At 37.0% G+C, this 24,967-nt stretch overlaps 1 protein-coding gene across 1 annotated transcript; it reads left to right on the plus strand.

Annotated features, from left to right (window-relative positions):
- Positions 1-1,519: 1,519 nt before the first annotated feature.
- Positions 1,520-22,151, plus strand: LOC101738006 (calaxin). The gene is made up of 5 exons (XM_004929796.5): positions 1,520-1,756; positions 2,662-2,731; positions 3,691-3,871; positions 4,429-4,539; positions 21,869-22,151. The coding sequence occupies exons 1-5, from the start codon at positions 1,636-1,638 to the stop codon at positions 22,052-22,054; spliced, it is 669 nt and encodes a 222-aa protein (XP_004929853.1). The 5' UTR covers positions 1,520-1,635; the 3' UTR covers positions 22,055-22,151.
- The last annotated feature ends 2,816 nt before the right edge of the window (positions 22,152-24,967 follow it).

The raw sequence follows: 24,967 nt of genomic DNA on the forward strand, positions 1-24,967 counted from the left end.
CTCTGTCGACTAATTGGGAAGCTTCCTTAGAGCTTTGAGCATAAATACGGTCATCTTGTTTGTTAAAATGTTGCTCAATTGTAAAAAAAATCTCATCCGTAAACAAAATTTTTCTATGACCTCCCTTTGCGTACTGCTTCAGTAGTTGTTTCGATATTACCACCCTATTCTCTTTTAAATTATCAGTTAAGAAATTACCAGTACGTCTCTTATAGGCTGCAAGTCCTAAGTCATCTTTTAAAATACGCGACATGGTTCTAGGTGCTACCTTCATCTCCCGAGATAAAATATTTTGCTTTCGGACAGGATTTCTTCGAATTCTTTCCCTTACTGCTTTGACCGCCTTTTTCGTACGAACACTACGTGGACGGCCAGATCTTTTTCTGTCACAAACAGAGGAGATATCATTGCACATATTAATAGCCCGGTACACAAACATTTTACTAATACCAAGCGTACGGAGAGTTTTAAAAATTGCATTTGGTTCCATACCTACTTTGTGTAATGCAATCACAGCGATTCGGTTCTCTTTATCACCCCACTCCATTTTAATATCGCAAAATATTGTACAATGTATTGGCGCCAAAATGAGAAAACTCAATGAGCAATCATATAAAAATGACAGATTCCAAATTCAAATGTAATATTTTGTTTATTTTTAATTGTAACAGTATTTATGGCCAGACTAAGTATAAAAGACTATCGAAGGATAGTCACAAGGTTTAATATCAGGTCAAACGAGATCGAATCCATTTATAGATAATTTCTGAAGTTCACCGATATTCTCGTATATTTTTTTTTTTTTGAGAAATAGAAACAAAAAACAAAAACAAAAAAGATGTTGTTGTCTAGACAATACTGGGGCCATCCTCTTACGCGCACGACACGTCTTACTTCGTCGCGTTTAAACTGACAATTGATTCAGTAACTGAATTTAGAACAGTGTAATCAAAAGCTTCTAAATTTGCTTCTGAATTCAGTCGACTAAATTCAGCCAAATGTAATAAGCCTTTTAAGAATGAGTCATAAAATAGCAGATGTTAAATTTGTAATTTGTTTTGTCATTTGTTCCTCCTAAATAATATAAATATAAATAAAGATCGATTGTCGCTTATAGAGGTATAGATAAGTAGCAGTCTCACTTACGGAGGTTCATGAGGGAAAAACGACTCTCCCTTACCAAGGTTTCTGTTTCTTTCTCGCTAATAGAGGTTTTGGGAGCGTAAAATTACGGGTCCTGGCTCTTACTCTCACTTATAGAGTTTTCTCACATATCCAGTTCTAACTTACCCATGTTTGACTGTATACAGGGACATAGTTAAGGATTCTGGTTTCGGAAATGTTAATAGTTGGGGTTGTTTCCGGTATCTAAATTGCGGCCAAAAATCTATTTTTTTTTGTATTTATAGATTTTGGACGAGAGATTATTATTATACAGTGCAAAAAGGACTATTTCAATAAAAACCTCTACGACGGAGTATAGAGCTTATAAGTTTATTTATATTATTACAAATTATATTATTTTTGACATTCTTGACAAATAACACAATTTGTTTACAATTTTACTCGAACGAGTAGATTTTTATTAGTTTTGAATAAATTTGTGCTTTATTTTGAGCTTAAAATTAACTGAAAATGTCGACATCACTTGATTCAGCCTTGGATCCAATGGAGGAGATACGTTTTAGAAAAAAACATGGCTCTATGTGGATGGAAATACAAAAAGATACGCACTTCACTTTTGATGAATTAGAAAGTAATTTTTTTTCGTACATTTAGTGTAATAGATGTTTATTATTGATATGATATATTAATGATAATTAAATAAATAGTTTCTTACTTAGTTACCTTCATTACGTTCAAAAACAGTGCAAAAGTACTTGACAGAAATTTTTATTAGTTACGGTAATCGCTTGAATTTTATGTTTTGATCAAAATAATATTAATGATTAACATTGGTATGTATCCTGAAAAATCCGAGATTTACTGTACTTTTATGATAACAAGAACACGGCTTATGCTATGTATCATAAAAAACCTTTTAAGAAAAACCTTAAAAATAACCTTACCCTTAACTTATAACCTTATTTAAAAATACCTTTAAAATACCTTTCACTTTAATTACAATTTCTAATAAAAGATATTAAGTAATTTAGTTTCTATTTAAAATACATATTATTAATATATAGGTAATTTTTGTGTATATTTATTAAAGTATATGTGTATTATTTTAATGAATAACTAATTTTTTTCTGTTTTTGTAAATTATCTGAGATTTTTATTAAGAAATATGTTTTCATTACATATAGTTTGTATTATTTTGTATACTCGATAATTATAAGTGAAGGATCTATTAATTTTTTTTTTTTTTTTTTAATAATTTCTCCACTATACGATGGTCTAGATGAGATCGTTTCCAGCTGTAAAACATTGTAGTATTGTTGAATATTTTTTATAACTCATAATGATAGAAATAGTAAAATAGTAAAATACTTCGTTCGAAATTAATTTCAATTAGAAAAGATCTTAGCTGTTTATAATATTATAAATTATTGTAATAAATTGGCCGACTAAAAACAATTTTTGTTATATTTTGAAAACAGGAATCTCTCAATTCATTTGATCAGAATTAACAGGAATATAAATGTATATTTGTTGTAGAAATAATGGTTATATTTTTCAAGATACAAAAGCGCGACGAAAAGCCGGCTGCATCCGATTTAATATCTAGGTACGTAAAATAAATTTTTAGCTAGAGTAGTGCTGGCTTGCTCCAATTACGCTACCTCCGCCTCACAGTATGTCAGATTAACGGTCGCCGAGTAAAAAGGGAAACTGCATTGTACTATATTCGAAAGTTTACATTTTTAAAACCGAAACGAGCTTACAGTACCGCTCTACGTGTGCTTCTCAAGCACTGGATTACACTTGAAACTGTACACGTCCCATTGTAATGCACGTAACGTGACTTATATTTTACGAGAGCAAGGGTTCCGTCAGCTGTAAACTTAACAGTACGGACGGTTGTACTTAAAAGCAAAACCGGATACATTTATTTTTAGTTCAGAAAGGATGCGTAAGAAATTTAATTCAGTGTAAAAGAGTTTTATTTAAAACAATATATGTTATCACTAGCTTATGCCAAATGCTAAACCGGATTTAAATCTCTTTTTCCTAGCAGTTTTGATTTATTTTACCCTAAGAGTTTTATTATGACTAGTGGTAGTCGAAATTCGACAATAATTAATTTAAATTATAATATTGAAAATTATTAATTTGTCTATTGTCAAAGGCTATAATAGACTTCTATAACAACAAATTTCGCTAAGGCTACCTATAGATAAATAATATTGAAGACAAACAGTATTAATCTATTCTCAATTTCACCACAGACTTTAACAAGTAACAAAAGCGTATATATGCGTGTGTGTGTGTCAAATACATGGTAGTGCATGTAATGTTTTTGTTATTCATTTAAGATATTTTTTATGCGTAATTAAATAAAAATATTAACACTCTACACTCCTTCTCTATATTTTCTATAAGTGTGGGCAATTTCATACTACTTCGTCCACGTAATTTTCGTAAAAAAAGGGGTACAAAGTTTTTTCTTCACGTATTAATTAATATATAGATAACATTTCTTTTCAGTTTTGTTCTATTATATTAAAAATAGAGAATGTGTTTCAGGTCACATTTCAGAGATGTGCTTCATACTGGTTTAGGCATGACGGATTCATACATGATGGAACGTGTGATGGTAGCTCTCGACCGAGGCACGTCTCCTTACGTTACGATGGCAACTTTTGCAAAGGCTATATCATTGTATTTACGTGGTGATATTGAAGAACGTATCGCTTATGCGTTTACAGTAATTTTGTTGTTATTAGTAGCATTACTTTGTAGGGACTTTTCGTCTCGTACCGGTTCATAAAGCAATGAATATATCTAACTATTCATGAAGATAATTTATTTGTTCATCCTGAAATTTTCAAGCTAAATTTTAGGTCTTTAACTACAATGTTCTTATTTAATTAAAAAATAAATGGGTTATTTGTCAAAGCTATTCGATGTATTAGATAGTGATTAATTCGTTAGAAGATATAGGTAGATCTTTGATTTAGCTTCATTTAACATTGGTTGTTTGGTACACAAATTTAGAAAATCCGCATTTTTGCTTAATTTATGGAAATTTACTGACGAATCGCATAATTGACGAGTTGTTTTTTTTTTGTTTATACATTTTTTATTAGCAACAATAATTTCATCGCTCGAAAACAAAATGATATAATTATAGTAGTATTTATTACCTACAAGATAGTGGCGGGTATTTTGTATATAATGTTTTAGTTTATTTATGTACATTTTTTTTCTTAATCTTCACAATGTTTTGATCATAAAAAAATTCCTGCACTTTTCTGCTCGTAGTGTTACGATCTTCTCGGCGAAGGTCACTTAAGAAGAGAAACGATGTATCAGCTCATGAAGAAGAGTCTTGCGAAAGCGTCTAGAGATGATGACGTCGAAGAGGCGGTCAAGGTAACACATTAATTATTATTCAAACTAATTTCGAGTTCGATGCATACTAACAAAAAGAAAAACGTACAACAAATAGGAATTTTGAAAAAATTTCCGCTTTTTTTAATTTCTTTTGTGTGTTCATACTGGGCGTCAATCGGTAAAATTAAGCACTCTATATTTTCACCGTATTTTTGGTTCTACAAATAATTATTTAACATATTTTCAAAAAGTAGTGGTATAAATCTATTCTATTTATAAAATTAATTGAGCAACTGGAGTGATTTTCCACAGATTTAGAATTAAAATAGCGCCATTTCAAATCTTACCGTTGGTATCTTATAAGGCGACTAGAGGAATTGCCGGAAAACTGGCATCATCATAAACTGAGAAAAAAGTATTTTATTAAACAAATTCGTGCAATTTTGCAAATACAATTATAAAAAAGTCTAAATATTTTGGATGAATATATATAATTTGGCGACCAATGACCGAGAAATTATAAATTCTGGCAGATCTGAATGGAAATTGTCTATATTAGATACTTTGTAATTCATACAAGAGTATTCTGAGGTAATAAGTAATTTTACTGACGGTAGGATGTCTTGTGAGTCCGTACGAGTAGATATCACTACCCTGCCTATATCTGCCTTAAAGCAGTAATGGGTTTCGATTCGAACGGTGGGGCAGTCGTTATATTGTTTAAAACGGAGACCTTAGAACTCATGTCTCAAAAGAGGTGGTGGCATTTACGCCAGTGGGCCAGGTGAGCTTTCATCTTACTAATAAATACGTTTTCTATAAATAGAGATATCAGCGCCACCTACCAGCATAAGTTAAAACTACAAGAACTTTTTCAAAAATTGAAATACTTGTTCACAGTAATAGCCCAATAGATGGCGCTTAACTTTTCCATTCAGAAAAAAATTTTTTGATGCTTACTCAGACGTTTAGAACTGATATAGTCTAGTCGACAAGTTAAAAATGGTGTTAATTCGACATACTACTGCTAAAATTATGTGTATATAAAAAATTCCAACGGGAATAAATTTTTTAAAGTATTTAGATTATGCAATATTTTTTTTTTATATTTCAATTAACTTGAAGTACTTGAAAAAAAATTTTTTAAGTGACGTACTCGCTTTCGAGGCCGTGCGCGCAACCTAACAATGGCGCGCGGCGGGCTATTTTCAGCGTTAAATTAAAATTATAAATAATGGAGCTACAGTTCCGGGAGTTGGAACTTTTTTTTACTAAATTTCCTCCTCTTTAAGGATCTTTTTTTCAAATTTCGAAAATATTTATAGTTTACGGACAATAAGCAATAAACGAAACGCTATTTTTTGAAGGTGTTTAATTGTTAATAACTTTTGGAATTTTTTATGTGCTAATTCAATTTTTTAGCACAATGGTCTAGACATTATTCCGAATCGAATGAGCTAAACCACATAATTTTAGCAGTAGTATGTCGAATTAACACCATTTTTAACTTGTCGACTAGACTAATATTTACTTTGTTGATAATTCTTATACTTTTATAGTTTTTCGAACAAATGTTCGAAAACAAATCTTTGTTTAATATATTTTTTGTAGAATATTATAGATACATGACAAATAAATTTAGACGATAATATATGTTTTTTACAAACTCATTCGGCTTGAGGTCAATTAATTATATTTTTTAATTTTATAATAATACTCAACATTTTGAATACTTATCAATGTGTGCGGTTAACTTATCAGTTTTAAATAGTAACTACAACTCTAGCTCTAGAAAATCAAAAACAAATTTATTTTTAGACAATGTTTTTTGTACCTTTGCTATGCGATCAATATAATTTAATCAGTCAAATTTATTCAATCCATTGTCGTGAATTCGAGAGATAGGTCATTATGATACAATACATTGCATAATACTAAGCTTGTTCAGTAACGTATACATATTAACTAGTTGTTCCTAATGTTAATTTCTAATTCTCTTCAAACAAGAACGCTTAAAGTAACAGCTGTAACAAGCTCAAGTATATAAAACAATTGTACGGTATAATTTTCATTACGAAACCAAAGTAAAATAGAAACGTTGCTTTGTTCTATCGTTAAATATCTCTACAAAGCAGACTAACTCATTTTAACTCGGTAGAGCTAGACTTCGCATTTCACTTGTAATGTAGACGAGGATGAATGTTGTCGGTTTTATGTAACCAACTAATTCTGATAACTTTGTTTTTCTAAGTGTATCTTGTAAAGTTCATTTTATTATTTCATAAATTTTATCTGGGTTTTTTTCCTACCTATGCTGATAGCCTTGAGAGGCTATTTCAGCTTCACCCTTTTTTTTTTTTTTTTTTCCACAGGAGAAAATCGCCGAATCCCCACCCGCGCGGCAGGTGGGGTATGTGGGAGTTGAACCTCACTAAAAACTCCTGCCGCTCACAACCGGCGCCCTACCTCGGACCGGGCCGGAGCCCAGTCGGGGCTATTGAAACGGCGGGACAGGGTTGACGCAGAGCACATTACATCCATCCCACCGTCCCACGGACGCCGGACCGGTGGCCGCCAGCGAAACGACCACCGGTTCCCTCGTTCAGCGGGCCGAGAGCCCGCTTTGATGGCGCCGCGTTACACCTTCCCCCAGAGCGGTCGGGGGAACGCGGTCTACCATCACCCGGCTTCCTATTGCGGGTGAGCGTGCAGAGCACGCCACCCCTCGTCTGGGTCCCTCCCCGCACAAAACGGGTGGGACCCCTAGCTCTTAGGGGGCCAGGTCACGGATACGACCCCGGTCCCGACCCCCTGCTCGGCGGCGGCGGGTTTCTGCGTAGTGAGGAGAGCTTTCCCTCACTCGCCCCGCCGCCTCCTTCTGCGAGATGGTGCACTCGCAGAAGTCGAGCATAGCCTTCCATGACTCATCGCTGCCAAGCATCGACGCCACGACGCCAGGCAGCGACAAGTCAGGTCCTATCTTTGCGACCAGGACACGGCGCTGCACCTCCCAAGCGGGGCAGACAGCGAGCGTATGCTCCGCCGTGTCCAGGTCGTGTCCACAATGGTGACACCTCGTCGTCGGCTCAGCCCCTATCCGGTGCAGGTACTTCCCGAAGCATCCGTGCCCGGTCAGCACCTGCACCAGACGAAAGGTGAGACGTCCCTCGCCACGATTCACCCAGTCATCAAAGACCGGGTAAACCGCCTCGACGGTCCGTAGCCCCCACGTGGGGTTGGCCAATCGCCTCGACCACGACTCGAGCACGGACCGCCGAGAATGGGCCTTCCGCGCCCGCAGCTCACTCTCGGGGACACGCGCCACGCCCCGAGCACGAAGCTCGCTGCGCCACCGATAGTCGGCAGCGAGCGACTCCGCCTCCAGCTCCCATGGCGGCGTCCCCGCTAAAACACACGCCGCCTCGAAGGAGACGGTGCGATATCCGCGGATGACCCTGATGGCAACGGTGCGCTGCGGCCGGCGCAGGAACCGAGCCATAGTGGCCCGGTTGCGCGGCTCAGCCCACACAGGTGCACCGTACAGGGCCATCGATCGCACCACCCCCGCGTAGAGACGGCGCACAACCTGATCCGGTCCCCCAATATTCGGGAGCAGCCGGCTCAAAGAACCGGCCGTCCCCATCAATCGGGGGACCAGCTCCGCAAAGTGAGCACGAAAGGCCCACCGGCTGTCCAACACGAGGCCGAGGTACTTCAACTGCACCCCGACCCCACAGCTTCACCCTAACGTGTGTAGGTGAGCTCACGGGGCTCAAACCGGAGTGTTGCTAACACTGACCCTAGCAAGAGTAGCGCTTCGCAGAATCTACCACCGGATCGGAAACGCGACCCACTGAGAAGATCCGGCGAGAAACTCAGTGGGCTGTGTGTGTCTATGGGTTAATTCGCTGACCGGCATCTGGGTAATATTGTTTGTAGCTATTTTAATATTCATTATATTATTATTATATTGTAGGCTATAACAAAAAATCCCAATTAATTACGTTGATTACTATTTCAGTTTTCAATTCAAAGAACTGTAGTTGTGTAACTACGAGTACTATTGTGGTTATATATTAAGTATTTAGTGTCTGCTATGGACTTTCGAACTAAAGTTTCTATCTGTGTCAAACAAATTCAATTTTAATGAATATATCACTTAGGTTTAGAGCTTAGTTAGAAAAACTTTATACTTTTTGGGGTCAGAAAAAACTAACTAGACAATGCTTTAAGATTTTTTGTATTATAAATTGCAACATTGTGCAGTATCTACTTTTTCTAAGCATAAATACTTTGAACCCAAGCCATACACCATTTTTGTTGTCAAAAATCGTTGTTTTAAATACGCTATCTGGACGCAGGGGCTACAAAGCAAGCATTACTTTAGAACGCTATTTATTTTCCATGGTCCTTTACTTTGCGCTAATACTCCCAAATTCTGAATATTGAATACACGCGAACGTACTAGTTATAGTTGCGACGGGAAAACTATGTCATTTCCAAATTTGAGGTATTTGCTACGTGAAATATTTACCTTTGTGCTCTGTTAATACCGTTCCTGTTTCAAGCTTTTTTTTCCGGAATACTACAGTTTCCTTTACTTGTTTCTATGCTCCAAGCTTAACATTGCATTTTTCTCTAGTTTTTCATACCAGATGACAGTCTAAAAGTAATTTTTGTATCTCGTAGGAAGAGTATTCTTCCGGATGAAAGTAGTCCTGTGTCTATTTATGTACCCATGACCCATGACACCCTCTTTGCAAAATTACATAATGATCGGTTTAGAAGCTGGGACGTGTAAGCGTAACAGAGAAATAAATAAATCTCACATTCGCATTTATCGTAATTATTATTAGTATTGAAAACTGAGCTTATTTGTAATTAATGTTTACTGTTAGAAGCGTACGTCACCACATCATCATCATCATTATCCTGCCCTTCTCCCAGTCACCTGGGATCGGCGCAACATGTTTGCTCCTTCCATACTCTTCTATCATATACCATTTCTTCGCTCACTCCCCTCTTACCCATATCGTCTTTCACACAATCCATTCATTTCTTCTTAGGTCTACCTCTTCCTCTAAATCCTTCCACATTCACCACATACCAACATGAAATTAACAAAAAGAAAAATGCGTCTAAAAGAGCATAGTTTAGGTTGGTTTAGGTTGTAACGATTTTTTTCGTCCCTCAAATTTTTTATATATCGACGCTTGAAAGGCAAAGGTGACTAAGCGACAATGCGTGAACTTTACAGTAGACCAATTTAAAGATGAAATACCTGAAAAAAAATCTATTTTAACGAATCCTGCTGTAGGGTTGAAATGATTTTAATAGACCTAGAAATATATATTTTTTGCGCATCTAATATGGTTATTGCCTATCATTTATGTACAAAGCAGTTATTGTCGCTTAGTCACGTTTGCCTTTCAAGCGTCGATATGTATTCAGTAACATACAGTATTAAATAAATAATCTACGAAGCCTTTAGCGCCGATCGACAAATAAGTTTCCCCTTGTAGTAAGAAGAATTATTCGATAAAGTTAAAGTTAGGTAGGGAAGGTAAAATATAAAAAATTGTTAACGTAATTTATTTTTGATAAATTTATCCCATTGTCTATGGATTGCTTTACTTTACCTACCTAGCTACTGTCGAAATTTTGTTAAATCGAATTATCTCTGTGATAAATGACTGTTAAATACGGACGGACAGATCCAAATACAGACTGAATATTATAAATTTAAAACATGAAATCCTGAAAACGATAGCAAGAGCTAGTAGTGACAGTAGCTAGATAGAGAGTAATTGTGTGAGCAAGTCTCGTGTGTGAACTCAAATAAGCTAAGGGATAAGTTAAATTAATTTCATTTTCCGAGAACACATTTTAATTTTTATATAATGTACGTTTTATTCTTCATTACCCTAGTATAGGAATTTGTTAAATGTCAAGGTACTTTTTCAATTTATTACATATCTTGCTGCTTGGTTATTCTTATATGATAATGTTATTCCTTCCAAGTTTTTTTGGTGCTTATTGTAGGAAATAGTTATCCAGGCATTATTCAGTAAGGTAGTTATTTATCATGTTTGCAACCTCTTTGTTTTCAAGACCCCCCCCCCCCCCCCCAAACCGAAACGCATTACTGCTTCACGGCAAAAATAGGCAAGGTTGTGGTACCTACTCGTGCAGACTCACAATACGTCCTGTCACCAGTAATTACGCAAATTATAATTTTACGGGTTTCATTTTTATTACATGACTAGCTGTACCCGTCCGCTTCGCTGGGCATTTAAAATTATCATTATTATTTCTCACCCCCACCAAGATTCTCATCATTAACGCCCCCGTAACTGGTGTAGGGAGTCCAACACTCATATAAATATTAGCCTATCCATTAAGTACATGTATTTTCTACATGGATACCAAGTTTCAAGTCAATCGGATGCATGGTTCAGTTGTTATAACGGAACATCCGTAAAAACCACTGTAGATTTATATATTAGTCAAATATTAGTATAGATTTATATATTAGTATAGACTAGAGGTCCCACAGTAGTCGAAATTCGACCATAATTAATTGGAATTGTTAGTTTGTACACATACTATAATCACAAATTTCGCCAAGGCTATAAAAAATATTAATAAAGACAAACAATATTTAATCTATTCTCAATTTGACCACAGACGTCAAGAACAAAAGTTTGACAATAAATAGTATGCATGCGTGTGTGCGTCAAATACATGGTATGTGGTGTGTGTAATGTTTTCTTTATTGATTTAATGTATCTTTTATGCATTATTTTTAAAAAATATTAGTACTGTACACTTTTCTCTATATCTATACTTAATATTATAAAGAGGAAAGATGTGTTTGTTTGTTTGTATTGAATAGGCTCCGAAACTACTGAACCGATTTGAAAAATTCTTTCACTGTTTGGAAGCTACACTATTCCCAAGTGACATAGGCTATAATCTTTTTTGCAAAAAATTAGAGATCCTTACTAAAACTCCAAAAATGTAACCCAAGATGTAAAAAAAATACCTAAAATATTCTTTACACCGCGTGCCCTGCGAAAACTATTGATGATAGAATAGAATAATGTACTACGACTTTGTAGAACACATTATTATTTACAAAAAGTGTCGCGATCGCATATGTCTAACTATTACAGTTATGCCGCAATAAGTGTTCTTTTATTTTAAAAAATAAAACAACGTCGTTGAAATTTTCGTTAAAGATCCGAGCGGAGCCGGAGCGGGCCGCTAGTTCTCTATAAGTGTGGAAAATTTCAGCCTCCTCCGTCCGCGCAATTTTCGTAAAAAGGGATACAAAGTTTTTGCTTCACGTATTAATATATAGATGTGTGATATTACATGATTCCTTTACTGTGGAAGTCAATCGTGAACATTTGTCATGTACATATTTCATTAGAAACATTGGTACCTGCTAGCGGGTTTCGAGCACCGGTGCATCGCAAGATACGAATGCACCGGACGTCTTATCCTTTAGGTCACGACGACTTTTTTTATTGGGTCTCTATGATTCTAAAGGTGCGATATATACACTTTTACCTATGAATTCAATGTTGTTGGGATTAGGAATATAATAGGTTGGCTCAATCCGAAATTCTTTCATGCACTTCTAACTTGTCACACTCAAGAGTTTTCTAAGCAGATTGATGAACAAGATTTACAATTTTCAATTTGGCCGCCGGCGCCGTCTTTTGGTTTTTAGCGATATTCTATTGTTTTCAACTATTTTCCTCGTGGCAAACGCAGTTTCTCTTGGAGTGCGAACAGATGAAAAGGGACTTTTAGCCGAAACGGGAGGAGCGGAGTTGTGTCAATTTGTTTTATTTTGTTAATTTAGTGTTTTTTCGAGTTTAAATGTGTAATAATTGTTGTTTATTAACTATTTAGCTTTGGTGAAAGTGTACAGATGTGGGAAAATTAAAAAAAAAGCCGCTGGACGTAGCTTTTTGGGTTGTTCTAAAAAGTTCCCCAAAAAGTCTCAGTTCATAACTACTATTTTATTGAAACTTTATTTCATCCCATCTCATCTCGTTTCATTTTATTTAATATTTGATTTTTTTTATAAGCTGACACTGACAGAAATGGCTTAGTGAAAGGCTAATTGCTACATTTAAAAAAAAACAATTAGCAGAATATGGCATGGTTAGAGGACTGAAAAATGAAATAGAAAATCCCAAAATGAAATTCTTATGATTTTATCCTCTATCTTCTTATTACATTTGGCTGAAAAATAATAATTTCAGTTGCTGAGTGAGTAAAATTTAATCGTCAAAGAGTCTGTTTGTGACTTTTGAACTACATAAAATATAAGTTTTCATTATTTTGTATAGGTATATATTTTATTTTGTCGATATAATAAAATAAAATGTTTGTTTGTTTGTCTCTTATGTTCTTAAGCCATTAATCCAATTGTGATGAAACTATTGTTGTGGGCATTCCAAGGATGCCTTCTATCGATATACGACCAGCATCGTGCGAGGAATTTCAGGAAATCTATTTTTACAATAAGCGATAGCGGAGTAGGTTTTACTAGATTTTTTTTCTCCGAATTCCCTCGATGGGTTGAAATGAGTTATTATGTTATAAATGCAAATATGTATACATAGGTTAGTTGTTTAGTAAGATTCAATTGTTTAACTCTCCAAATTAGAGATACGCAGATCCAAATTTAGATTTCCGGATTATAAATATTGCAAATAATTATACGTTTGCTTTACCGACTTGGCTGGGCTTGAATATGTGAATTAAGTTAATAATTGAAAGGTTTTATGAACACAAAGGCGCGCGCCTTACGACAGACATCCCAGAAAAACAATGATTCATCTACGGGTACCTACTACAGTTTAAGATAACTATTAAGGAACATTTGTGTAGTGTGGCGTATTCTAAATCCAATTATTGGAAGAGGTACCTTTGAGGTACATTTTTTTATATTTATAATATAATCTTGTTAATTACTTTTAAAATAAATGACCAAAAAGTAAATAAATCACGGTAATTATAAAATAAGATAGTCGATTAAGTTTGTTTCGCAATTTTTTTTATGATTGTGCGTTATTTGGACATTTATTGTACAGAAAACCATCTTCAAAATACACTCATTGAATGTCGATAATTGTGTAGGAACGATACCTTTTTTTTTACCCTGGGGATTCCATTTACGGATCAAGGGGGGTAACGAACCGGGTTATGTCGGACTCCGGCGCCTCCCGAGAGGAAGAGGGAGACGAGGAGGGCCAAGGTCCTCCACCTCCCCGAATACCTCGCAGGAGACTACGCCTTAAAAAAGGCTCGTGAGGTGCTCGCCCCACGAAACCAACTACCGACTAAGCCTCATCGAGTTCCATCACACCGGCTACACCAGACCTACGGTACCGTAGTGCGTGCCGAAAGTCCGCCTTCGCCGGTACCCATCCTGATGATAAGACGGGATTTCATCTCCGGGAATATCCCGAAGGACGTCGTCTCGGGAGGCACACCGTGGGCGGCGCACAAGAGCCACCTTGCACCGCCCCACCACCGGACCGACAGTCAAGTACCGGGCGCCCCCGCACCCGCTACAGTCCCTAAGGGGGCTGAGCGGGACCTTCGCGCCCGCGCCGCCCACCTCGTCTTCTACGCTGAGGTGCTTCGCGCTTCTCAGCCTCACCGAATACCATTACCAGGTCACAAAACCTGGCCATGACCTCCCACGAGCTCTGATCCTTTAACATGCGGGCGACGACAGCCCGCAAGGAGAGGTCTCTCCCCAGCACCGCGACGAGATCTCGCCGTGAGTGCTCCCAGCGCGGGCACGTTTCGAGCGCGTGGTGCGCATCATCGTCCGGATGCCCGCACTGGTGGCAACCTGGATGTAGCTCTCTCCTGCAGACCTTTCACAGATACCTCCCGAAACAACCATGTCCCAAGAGGACCTGCGTAAGGTGAAAGGAGAGTACACCGTGACACCGACCATGCCTCCAGCACGGGCACCAGGGCCTCGAGGATGCGCCGGCGGGTGGCCGAAGTTTGGCCAAGTTCCTTGAGCAATCGCTCCCTCCACTTAGCGTACGCCACAATGACGCGCAGCACGCTTCCACCGACTGACAGCCGACGGGCCGTCCCCGACTCAGGGCCTGTGTCCTACGCCGATATACCGCAGCCAAGATTTCGGCCTCGAAGTCCCAGAGTAGGAATTCAGCGAGGGCGCAGGCCACATCCTGAGAGGTGGTGCGGTAACCCCTGATGACCCTCACCGCGAGCGCCCACTGAGTTCTGAGCAGCAGAGCCGCGTTTCACGCGGAGAGTGCGGGCTACCACACGGGAGCACCGTACAGGGCCATACTGCGCACCAACCCAAGGTACAACCGCCGGGTACCGGCACTGCATCCTGCGACGTTGGGAAGAAGACAGTTCAGCGCACCCGCCGCCCCCATGAGCCTCGGAACCAGCGCTTTACTCGTATTGTAAAATACAAAATCGCTTGTATTGCGCTCAGTGGCGGCGACCGGTCGAGACACGATCTGACGGCGAACGCATGCGCAATTTTAATTTGGCTGTCACGTCTCAATATCACGGGATCTCATTTTTAGGTTTTATTTTTGTGAAATTTAAAATTTCTGTTTTTATTTGTCTGAACGTTGAAATAAACTATTGTGAAGTGAAAATACTTTAATTCGAACTATAAAGTACTGAACTTCATTTGTTTTAAGTTTTATTTCAGCTGAAGTTTTATTTCAAATCATGTTGAAATATTGAAATAAATTATTTGTATTTGAATTCAATAAAATTAAACATTTAGAATAATAATTAATTCTAACGTATTGTAGACGTGAGACTATTTTTAGAGTAAAATGATAATTACAACCTTGATGTTTAGAAGCAAAGAAAAATAATAGGGGTTAAAGTATGAAATTGCCGTTTTACTGTAATAGGTACTTCGAATTGACATAGAACCTTCATGGTTTGAGCTTTTGGAGTGAAACTTTTTTGAAATGGTACCTATGAGGTTCTTATTTTAAAAAATGTGCATCATTTGGTTATCGCTTTTCAGTTTTTTTTTTATTCAGCTTAAACAAAAAGATGAATACTTCGATAATTCTAGAGATTTTTGAGTACGAGCTCCGACGCGGAACTAACGCTGCAGAAACAGCTCGCAATATCAATGTTGCGTTTGGAGAAAATGATGTTTGCTAATGAGGCAGCGTGCGATTTTGGTTTAAACGCTTTCGTGATGGAAATTTTGATTTGAAGACCGCCCACACATGTGAATAACAATGAATTGAAAGAGATGGTGGGAGCCGATCCGAGCCAAACTACCCAGGAATTAGCGGCATGGTTTAACATATTGACTCATTTGCGTCAAATCAATAAAATAAAAACATGAAAAATGGCTGCCTCATGATTTGACGGATCTGCAGAAAGAAACGCATGTTGAAACTTGTGTTGCCTTGTTGAATCGATACAGAAATGAAGGAATATTGGATCGAATTATGACATGTTATGAAAAGTGAATTCTTTACGATAACCGTAAGCGAAAAATGCAATGGCTGACCCCAGGTCAAACGCCGCAACAGTGTCCTAAAGCAAAGCTTACCAATAAAAAGATAATGGTAACTGTTTGGTGGTCTCAGCATGGTGTTATTCACTTGAGATTTCTCCGATCTGGTCAAGCAATAACGGCAGATGTCTACTGTGCCGAGCTCCGAACAATGATAGCAAAACTTGCAGTGAAACAGCCCCGACTCATGAATCGATCTTCACCATTATTGCTCCGTGATAACGCAAGACCTCATACAGCACGAGAAACTGTCTTAACTCTACAGGAACTGCAAATGGGAAACCATTCGTATGCGCCAGACTTTGCTCCATCGGACTACCATTTTTTTCGTGATTTGGACAATTTTCTACGTGATAAAAAGTTTTCTTCCCAGGAGGTAGTACAAAATGCTTTCACACAGTTTGTAGAGTCTACATCACCAGAGTTCTGTCGCAAAGGCATAAATAACCTTCCTATTAGATGGCAGCAATGTATAGTAATAATTGTAGGTATATTGATTAAATAAATATGTGAAATGAAAAAAAAACGAATTTCAATTTTTCAGTACAAATCGGCAATTTCATACTTTTGACCCGTAATATTAAAAAAATACATGAATCGATAATAACTAACAGAGATTTTTGTAAAAAGTACACAGATCCGATCTTGCAGCTTTAGCATTTAATTTTTTTTGACAACTTCAATCATAAGGTTGGAGTCTCAATTGTTTAAAACCTGTTCTACAAATATATGTCTGCTTAGTGGTCGAAAAAGGCTGGGCAGTAATTCCCACGATGGCTGTCAAAGTGCCTAACAACTAGTGATTATTATATATTTATGCATTTTATTATTAAACGATACTATTATTTCGTTCTCATATAGATAACTATAATATGATATGATATTTATTATAATATATCATATATCGTTAGCTTGTATATAAACACATCAGCTATCATCACCCTTGGTTGTTAAATGTAAATAGCGACCAAATCCGTGCGGAACTACAACCTTGAGCCGTAATGATATATTTTAATTACTGTCAAAGAACGGTGAAGAGTCAGCTAATCTGATGGCAAGTGATTACCGCACCCTATAGACAAACAATCAGGCCGTTCCTTACCGCTAAGTAACTTTGTTGAGTATTTTTTGAAGAGGGACATGTCATAGGGCTGAGTGAACAAACACTATCGGGACAGAGTTACCTCCAGAGTGACAGTACGAGGAAAAAATGCTTCTAACATATTGGATACTTTGTGTTCCGAACAATAAAGTAGGAACCGGTAACAATGGTAAAACAAGAGTGACTTTCTGGAATAAAGGCTATTTAATCTGAGGGTGTTGTGTCAACTTAATATGTCAATTGGGTGATTTATGAATGGAGTGTCCCAATTTTTTCTGATGGCTTTTGGGCTGTATGCGTTGTGATGTATCACGTCATAGTCTCGGTTTGCCGCCACGTCGTTCATTCACAATTTAATTGTTGCTTCCATCGTTTCTCTGGCGTACTAAGCGTCACCAATTTCGGCTCTTTGTACACTAGTTTTTTTCCATTCCAATTCCAATAGTTAGCTATAGGTACTATTTCAGGTTGGCCTACGATTTTCTGAGGACTACCACATGAACGAAAACTTGAACATTGTTTTCGAGTATTCACAGTGTGTCGCATTTTTTTTTATTGCTTAGGTAGGTGGACGAGCTCACAGCCCACCTGATGTTAAGTGGTTACTGGAGCCCATAGACATCTACAACGTAAATGCGCCACCCACCTTGAGATGTGAGGTCTAAGGTCTCAAGTATAGTGACGACGGCTGCCCCGCCCTTCAAACCGAAACGTATTACTGCTTCACGGCAGAAATAGACAGGGTGGCGGCACCTACCCGCGCGGACTCACAAGAAGTCCTACCACCAGTAATTACGCAAATTATAATTTTGCGGGTTTGATTTTTATTACACAATGTTATTCCTTCACCGTGGAAGTCAATCGTGAACATTTGTTGAGTACGTATTTCATTAAATAAATTGGTACCCGCCTGAGATTCGAACACCGGTGCATCGCTCAACACGAATGCACCGGAGGTCTTATCCTTTAGGCCACGACGAACAAGTTTACATTCATGTTACATTACATACATACGAACATTAACGAAGTTTATTAGTAATTAGTTATATTTATTAATTACTTTATAAGTACTAGTATTCAGTTATATAACTTTACTAGCAGTACTCACCCGCTTCGCTGGGCATTTAAAATTAACATCATTACTTATTGTCATTATTATTAGGGAGTCCAACACTCATATAAATATTAGCCTATTCATTAAGTACATGTATTTCCTACATGGATACCAAGTTTCAAGTCAATCGGATGCACGGTTCAGTAGTTCTACGGAACATCCGTAGAAGCCACTGTAGATTTATAGATTACTAGCTGTACCTGTCCGCTTCGCTGGACATTTAAAATTAACATTATTATTTCTCACCCCCACAAAGATTCTCATCATTAATGCCCCCGCAACTGGTGTAGGGATTCCAACACTCATAGAAATATTAGCCTATCCATTAAGCACATTTATTTTCTACATGGATACCAAGTTTCAAGTCTATCGGATGCATGGTTCAGTAGTTATAACGGAACAGCCGTAAAAACCACTGTAGATTTATAATATATTAGTACAGAGTATAGATTAGTAACTAAAAGTGCAGCTTAAAATTTTTAATCAAACCAAGATAGGGTCTATGTGTTATATGTATTAATTAAGATTATCTGTGTTTGGTTTAATAGATAATTTATAATTATTTATATTACGATGATTGCTATTTTTACAATTATTTCTATATTTAATTGGTATTTAGCTTTGGTATTAGAGCGTATCCTTATTTAATATACTTTTAACTGGTTAAAATAAAATTGACTTTGGTTGTTTATAAAGTCGGTGCTGTATAGCTGAGTAGCAATTACTTTTCCAAGTAAACACTCTCGGGTGGGTTCGATCTAATCAGACTCGGCTGAACGAGGGCCGCTCCTGGAGTCTCGGCCCGATAACTACTCTCACCATCTTTCTGATCGTTTCATTAGCACTGCTATTAAAACATAAACAAACATTAAAATTTACCAATGAAAAACCAAGCGCCCTGTTTGTAATAGATTGAATTTATTTTCATTATGAATTTGTCTAATGTTTTATCAGCTCACGCGGACAAGTGACCTGTTATTTTAAAAAGGTTAATCATCCTTATAGTAGGTAATTAGCAATTACATTTGATAAAAATGTAATCTCGTTTCATCGTTAAAAATGGATCAATCAGACTGTGAGTTTCAAGAAGATTTATTTACTGATTGTATTGAATATAAATACTTTTTTTTCGCATCAAGAAGAAGAAAAATCTTGTACTGGCCAGTCTGTGTTTGCAGAACGACGAGTTGGACATCTGAGACACAGAATTTAATATTTACTATGCGTATCGGTCATTTATTAGGGATTAAAGTATGAAATTGCCGATTTGTACTGAAAAATGTAAATACGTTTTTTTTTATTTAACATATTTATTAAACATAATATTCTAACATTCTTATCTATATATTGCTGCCATCTGATAGGAAGGTCATTTATGCCTTTGCGATAGAACTCTGGTGATCTAGATTCTACAAACTGTGTTAATGCATTTTGTACTACCTCCTGGGAAGAAAACTTTTTATCATGTAGAAAATTGTCCAAATCACGAAAAAAATGGTAGTCCGTTGGAGCAAGGTCTGGCGAATACGGAGGAAGGTGATGAATGGTTTCTAATTGCAGTTCCTGTAGAGTTAAAACGGTTTCCCGTGCTGTATGAGGTCTTGCATTATCACGGAGCAATAATGGTGAAGATCGATTCATGAGTCGGGGTTGTTTCACGGCAAGTTTTGCTATCATTGTTCGGAGTTCGGCACAGTAGACATCTGCCGTTATTGCTTGACCAGATCGGAGAAATCTCAAGTGAATAACACCATGCTGAGACCACCAAACAGTTACCATTACCTTTTTATTGGTAAGCTTTGCCTTAGGACACTGTTGCGGCGTTTGACCTGGGGTCAGCCATTGCATTATTTGCTTACGATTACCGTAAAGAATTCACTTTTCATCACATGTCACAATTCGATCCAATATTCCTTCATTTATGTATCGATTCAACAAGGCAACACAAGTTTCAACACGCGTTTCTTTCTGCAGATCCGTCAAATCATGAGGTAGTCATTTTTCATGTTTTTATTTTATTGATTTGACGCAAATGAGTCAATATTGGTTGTAAGGTAACGTTAAACCATGCCGCTAATTCCTAGGTAGTCTGGATATTTCGGATCGGCTTCCACCATCTCTTTCAATTCATTTTTATTCACATGCGTGGGCGGTCCTCCACGTGGTTCATTCTTTAACTCAACATTTCCATTAAGAAAACATTTAAACCAAAATCGCACGGTGCGTTCATTAGCAGTCCCCTCTCCAAGCGCAACATTGATATTGCAAGCTGTTTCTGCAGCATTAGTTCCGCGTCGGAGCTCGTATTCAAAAATCACTCGAATTTTTGAAGTAGCCATCTTTCTTGTCTTAGCTAAATAAATAAAAAACAATTGAAATTCGATAATCAAATGTTGCACATTTTTTAAAAGAAGGACCTCATATGTAGGTACCATTTGAAAAAAGTTTCACTCAATAATCTCAAACCATGAAGGTTTAATGTCAATTCGAAGTACCTATTACAATAAAACGGTAATTTCATACTTTAACCCCTATTACTTCAAGCATGTAGAAGTGTTGGTTATCCTCTCCGCAATATGACGAAAATCTAGGGGCGCTGGAATGGCGTCGCGTCATGAGTTCATAGCGTTACAAAACTAGAATTGGAAGACAGATAAAATATATGGGTCTGACGACTTCATATATACGTACTTGATCTACATATGACAAAACGTACTTTTAACGTTCTACGTTTAAAATATTTCTTAGATTTAATTTTTTGCAAACTCGACATAACGAATTTTATTTAACTAGTGGTCCCACTAATAGTCGAAATTCGACTATAATTAATTGAAATTCTAAGTTTGTGTACCATTATGATTCTATTGTCAAATAAAGATCACAGATTTCGCCAAGACTACACTTTAGAAAAATATTAATAAAGACAAACTTTATTTAATCTATTCTCAATTTGACCACGAACTCTAACCCACAAGAAAAGTTTCACAATAGCTAGTCAAATAGTATGCATGCGTGTGTGTGTTTGTCAAAGACAGGGTAGTGTGTGAAATGTTTTTTTTTAATTGACCTAATGTATTTTTTATGCATAATTTAAAAAAAAATATTAACATTCTGCACTCCTTCTCTATATTCTCTATAAGTGTGGGAAATTTCATACTCTTCTGTCCGCGCAATTTTCGTAAAAAGGGGTACAAAGTTTTTGCTTCACGTATTAATATATAGATTCTAATGTAAATGTAAACGTCTTCGATTATATAATTTATATTGTTTCATCAATTATTTAAGATATTGAGATTGCAAGAAGAAGATAACGCACCTATTAAGAAACCATATACAAGCTTTATTATTGCAAAAAAATAGAGGAGACCTTGTGCTTCTGATGTCGAGAATATTGGCCTTGTCAGTTGCATTTTCCTGCACGTAAATAAATACGATAAAGTAACTCTCGCTGCCCAGTAACTCTATGAGTGCACAGTCCAATATAAGGCAAAAGTTTCCCTCAGGGGTTGCGATACATTTAACGTCTTAAGCTGCACAGCTTACGCAATGGCTTAAGTAGACTTTCTCTTGTCCACAGGAACTCGTTGACATTATGTTGAAGCGTATGGATTTGGATCACGATGGAGTGATTAATTTTACTGATTTTAGACAATGCGTCCTGACCACTCCGTCGTTAATAGAGAGTCTAGGCTACTGTTTACCAGAGAGACCAGCTGTGTATGCATTTTTGGGAACTTGGTGTCCAGATTGGGGAAAAATGTGATTGAATAAATTAAACATAAAATAGATCGAGTCATGTTTACATGTTTCATAAAAATGATTACGAAATTCTATTCAAAGTAAAGGATAAAAATAGAAAAGTTCTTTTTAATAGTCTAGCTTAGTAATTAGTCTTCAAATTCATACGTACAAATTCGTTTACGTCAGACCGTAATATGCTAATTTAATTCCCTAAAGACCCGAGGAGGTGATCCCACAGTAACTTTTAATAAGCATAGTTACAAACGATCAACTTCGTGATATGAAAATTGAAGTGAATTTGATCAGATTCTATGTCGTCAGAAACGACCGACATTCATACTTGAAAAAAATTATTGATAATTATCAAGGTGAAACTGATTAGTGGGGCAGTTAATCATTTCCGTTTTTTTAATTTCTTCACAAGGCTATGTGTGTAGATTGTGACTTATGATACGAATACATATTTGCATGTGTATTTCATAATGATTTCGTAATCGTGATTTAATTATCGCAGAATTATGAAAAATAATTTACATTCACGTAAAAATCACTAGGGTAGACAGTCTCAATTGTTTTTAAAAGAATACTATTCAGAATCAGAAGAAATAATCATTCGAAACGAAACGTATTAAGCATGTACGTGAAAACTTGATATACACGACTTTCACGAAAACCTATATTTAAGATTTGCATTTAAACGACAAAGAGTTTAATATGAATATATATTTTTAATTTTTCAATCTAAAACAAAACAATAAAACAGGTATTTTCTTTGCTTCCCTTAAACAATATACACACGTATTATTATAACGGTATAGTATAACGTCGAGTTCTTGAAATCTTATTGATTTACGTCATTGTGTATAGCTAAACTCATTAGTTCTGTTGAATAGGATCTCCCTTCATTCCGTTCAAGTAATGCGAGAGCCTTTTCTTCGAGTTCCAAAGATATGATGAAGATAATAAACGAGACATGTCTTCGTAGGTTAAAGCAGGAAGACGTGGGCATAGTAACTTTTTAAGTAAATCTCGATATCTCTCCATTTTAATTTTTAACACTGCCCATTCCTGCCGTGGAGCAGTAATGCGTTTCGGTTTGAAGGGTGGGGCCGTTGTGACTATACTTGAGACCTTAAAACTCATATCTCAAGGTGGGTGGCGCATTTACGTCGTAGATGTCTATGAGCTCCAGTAACCACTTAACACCAGGCGGGCTGTCAGCTCGTCCACCTATCTAAGCAATAAAAAATAATAATAAAAAAAGGTAAACAAATAAACATTGATAAAGCTTAGGAGTCCTTCCCATAGGTGTAATCACAGCAATTTTTTCCACGTGAAATATGAAAACCAATATGGAACCAATGGAATTTATCTGAATTTCTATAAATTATTTTTTAAAAACTTAAATTTAAATTTAATTGCTTATTTGTGATTTATTTGACGTTCCTTAAGTTTGTTTAAATTATTTAAATGTTGCTTAGACAAATCAACGACCTCACGGCTTACCTAGTATTATCTATTACTATCTGAGCTCATATATATACAAACAAACTAGGCCGCAATCCGCCATGAAACACGAGATCGAGGTATCATACTTGAAGCTGGAACGCATGAGACGGCTTTGCAACGGAATTAGACAAGATGCATAAGACGATTGCATAACACGTCCTTGCACAAAGAATATTTGTATTGAAAATGAAAACTGAGAATTTATTTCAAATCATTGTCCACAGTAGAACTGTATCAGGTAGAAAAAGAAATTGGGTCCTACATTGTTTTATATTCTCTTACAAATGGATCTGCTTAAGGAATTCTAAGCATTATCATAATATGTGGGCTTTGTGCGGTCGTCTATTCAATGTTGCTTATTATAATCTATTCCCTTGTCAATAGATTAATAAGCAGCATTCAACATCAATTTATTGATTTTCTCCAATCACGCTTGCTACCACTGCAGTATATACCTATATGTATTTTGGAGTTATATTCAGATGTGTCGTCTCTCTACGGAATGATTAGGCTACTCCAATTAACGTTCGATACACGGCTTTCAGTGAACTACCAAATGGATTTTAGTTTCGAGATTTACCTTATCCATTATCAGGAAAGGTAACTAACTATAGGTACAGAAATAGTGATATGACTTGTCTACACTAGGCTGGACAGAATTGATATAGTCGAAATCTGATTTTGGAGGTTAGGAGGATTTATTTTTTATTTTTTATTGCTTTGATGGGTGGACGAGCTCACAGCCCACCTGATGTTAAGTGGTTACTGGAGCCCATAGACATCCACAATGTAAATGCGCCACCCACCTCGAGATATAAGTTCTAAGGTCTCAGTATAGTTACAACGGCTACCCCACCCTTCGAACCGAAACGCATTACTGCTTTACGGCGGAAATAGGCGGTGTGGTGGTACCTACCCGTGTGGACTCCCAAGAGGTCCTACCACCAGTAATTACGCAAATTATAAATTTGCGGGTTTAATTTTTATTACACGATGTTATTCCTTCACCGTGGAAGTCAATCGTTAACATTTGTTGAGTACGTATTTCATTAGAAAAATTGGTACCCGCCTGCGGAATTCGAACACCGGTGCATCGCTTCATACGAATGCACCGGACGTCTTATCCTTTAGGCCACGACGACCAGCTCGAGCCCTGTTAGAAGATTAGGAGTACTTAGGAGGCCCCCCTTTGGCAATCAGATCGGGACAACCGGTGCGGCAAATACCGCGCGGTGTGGAATATTTGGTAACGCCTGACGGGCTGATGACTTGTTTGGTCGGGCATTCTTAGGCCATCCACTTGGTTGCAGTGTTAAGCGGGGTCGCCTTTCTTACCACTCCCGGGTTCAGTCATTTAGAGAGCCTTTCAATCCACTTTTTTGTTTTCGATGAGTTCAACTACGGCAAGGGTTTCTCACATATCTGG

This window comes from Bombyx mori, chromosome 1 (assembly GCF_030269925.1).
Source record: "Bombyx mori chromosome 1, ASM3026992v2".
In the NCBI taxonomy this organism is placed as follows: Eukaryota; Metazoa; Arthropoda; class Insecta; order Lepidoptera; family Bombycidae; genus Bombyx; species Bombyx mori.